Source organism: Trachymyrmex septentrionalis, unplaced genomic scaffold, assembly GCF_001594115.1.
Source record: "Trachymyrmex septentrionalis isolate Tsep2-gDNA-1 unplaced genomic scaffold, Tsep1.0 scaffold80, whole genome shotgun sequence".
Classification (NCBI taxonomy): Eukaryota; Metazoa; Arthropoda; class Insecta; order Hymenoptera; family Formicidae; genus Trachymyrmex; species Trachymyrmex septentrionalis.
In genome coordinates, this window is record NW_017305988.1 from 2886246 (window position 1) to 2888566 (window position 2321).

The window sequence follows — 2321 nt, forward strand, 5'->3', positions numbered from 1 at the left end:
TTTAAAGAAAAACAGCCTAAGGATAAAAATGATTATGACACAATTGAATACAATTCTATGTTTCTTAATTACTGTACTGCTGAAGATGTTCCTTATTATGAGAGCTACGATGTATTTTGGGATGACTTGGAAGAAGGAGATGCACATAGTACGTCATTTTGAAATATAATAATTTCTCTCTAGAGTGATTGGATCTAATTATATCCATTAATTAATTTATTTTTATCTTTTATCTAAGATTCTTTAAAGGTTCAGTTTGTACCTCCTAAAAGAGAATGCAAGTATGAAGTAGCTTTATTAGTAGATCCTTCCATCAAGAATCAAGAAGAATGTATGGATTATGACTTTGATAAAATGGTTGATAATAAATCAAACATACATACTGTGGACAGAAGTGTATGTTTTTTTAAGAACACTAATCAATCGGCATTTGTAAGCAATGATAAATCAACGGTAGTCCAATTATATAAGGTAACAATACTAATTTGATATGGTGAAATATTTATGTATACATTCTGATTTTGCATATTGTGCGCCAAAACCTTTTTCAGCCTTGAAACATATTCGTAATCAGAATAGTAATATTACTTACTAAATTAATTAAATTATACAACCAGCAGTTAACCATTTTTTTATGTTAATAAGAGCATCTTTTCATAAAAATATTTATACAATCGAATGTAAAAAAAAATTTAAAATTTGTGAATAATTTATTGTTTGTGAAAAATATTACTTCAGCTGGATATCGAATCTGGATCTCTTGCATTCTGTGAGAGCATTCTTATCATTAGATCACTGAGAATTCAGCAATATTTGTCACAATAACCAATAATTAGAAAATGTATGTTTTGTTTCAAAGTGATTTATGTTAATGTAACAGTTATACAAAATGTTGCAAAATTATATATTGTGTCCTAGTTATCATGACATTATATCATGACATATCTATAATATATAGATATATTCTCTTCTATCAGCAATTTGAAATTTTCAATCATAATTCACAAATTGGGACATTGAGGTCCACAGCATATTTTTTTTATTTTACCGGACTATATAAAAATTTGAAAAAAATTCTTGTATACTTGTGAAACAATAATGTTATTGAAGATGGCCTAATATAAAGTCGAAACATTTAACAAAGATATTTACTATATTTTATTATTAAATCAAAGCTTTGAACAACTAACGTTTTCCACATTGACACCCAGTGCTGGCTTATATATACTCCTTACTAATTATTATTGTGTATTTATGAGTAGTTATTAGAGTTGAACTTTAACAATAACTTTATCACACGCCTTCATGAAAAACAATGTTCGCTTATTAATTATAGGTTATTGATTATTGCAAATATTATAACCCCTGCAAATTGACTAAGGTATAACACCCGTTCCGGAAAGTTGGGAGTTCCAGATTCAGCTAGAATATCCTAGCTGAAGCAATATTTTTCGCAATAAATTATTTACAGATTTTAAGATTCTCATCAGTATCTGATTAGAGCAACTCAAGTATATACGCTGTACCTAACAAAAATTTAATTTATCAAGTATTATTTACTATGTTTAAGGTAAATAAACTATATCAACAAAAAGTTTGTACTGTTTACTACTATAACAAAAATATTTTTAAAATATTAAAAATTATATTATTAAATTTATTTTCCAGGATAATATCGGGCTATGGTTTAGATATATTTTTACAGGATGCTATGCACTGCGGTATCGCATAAATAATCGGAAATACATAACAGGACAGTCTATATTTTTGAACACTACTTATCAACGAACGGAAGTTCAAGAACCACAAGTCATTTGTAAATATAAAGATATAGATACGAGGCAATCTGATTCTGAGAAAAAGTAAGTCTAATAATAAGATTTCCTATTACACACTTCTTTATTGGCTATATTTTATCAAAATATTTTAGCTCTCTAATAGCATTTTTCATAAAAAAAATACATTTAGAAATGGTTTGATGTAAAAAAAATTGGGATAAAAATGAAGATGAAGGAACCCTCTCCCAATGATCTTGACATATGTTATCAAGGTCATAACCCTGAGTGACTTTTGAAGAAATTTTAACCGTCGTTAACAAAATTGAAATTTTGGCAAATGTATTTTATAAAATATACAATGATGGCCATGAAAATAGAGTCACCTATACAAAAATTAATAAAACAGCTTTTTACCAGTCTGTCTTCACTTGACTTTGTAAAGAATAACATTACCGATAAGTGGAAGCAGATAAAATAACTATATTATTAATTGTTATGTAGAGAGAGAGAGAGAGAGAGAGAGAGAGAGAGAGAGAGAGAGAG

The 2321-nt window shown here is 27.7% G+C and overlaps 1 protein-coding gene across 1 annotated transcript in view; it reads left to right on the top strand.

The window, feature by feature from the left end:
* The first annotated feature begins 6 nt into the window (after positions 1–6).
* The window catches only part of LOC108754623, a 15247-nt gene continuing 12932 nt past the window's right edge, over positions 7–2321 (top strand). Inside the window, exons 1-3 of the mRNA XM_018497058.1 lie at positions 7–148; positions 239–471; positions 1669–1862. Of these exons, the coding sequence (XP_018352560.1) occupies positions 58–148; positions 239–471; positions 1669–1862 (518 nt within the window). The 5' untranslated portion in view covers positions 7–57. The remainder of the gene's footprint in view (positions 149–238; positions 472–1668; positions 1863–2321) is intronic.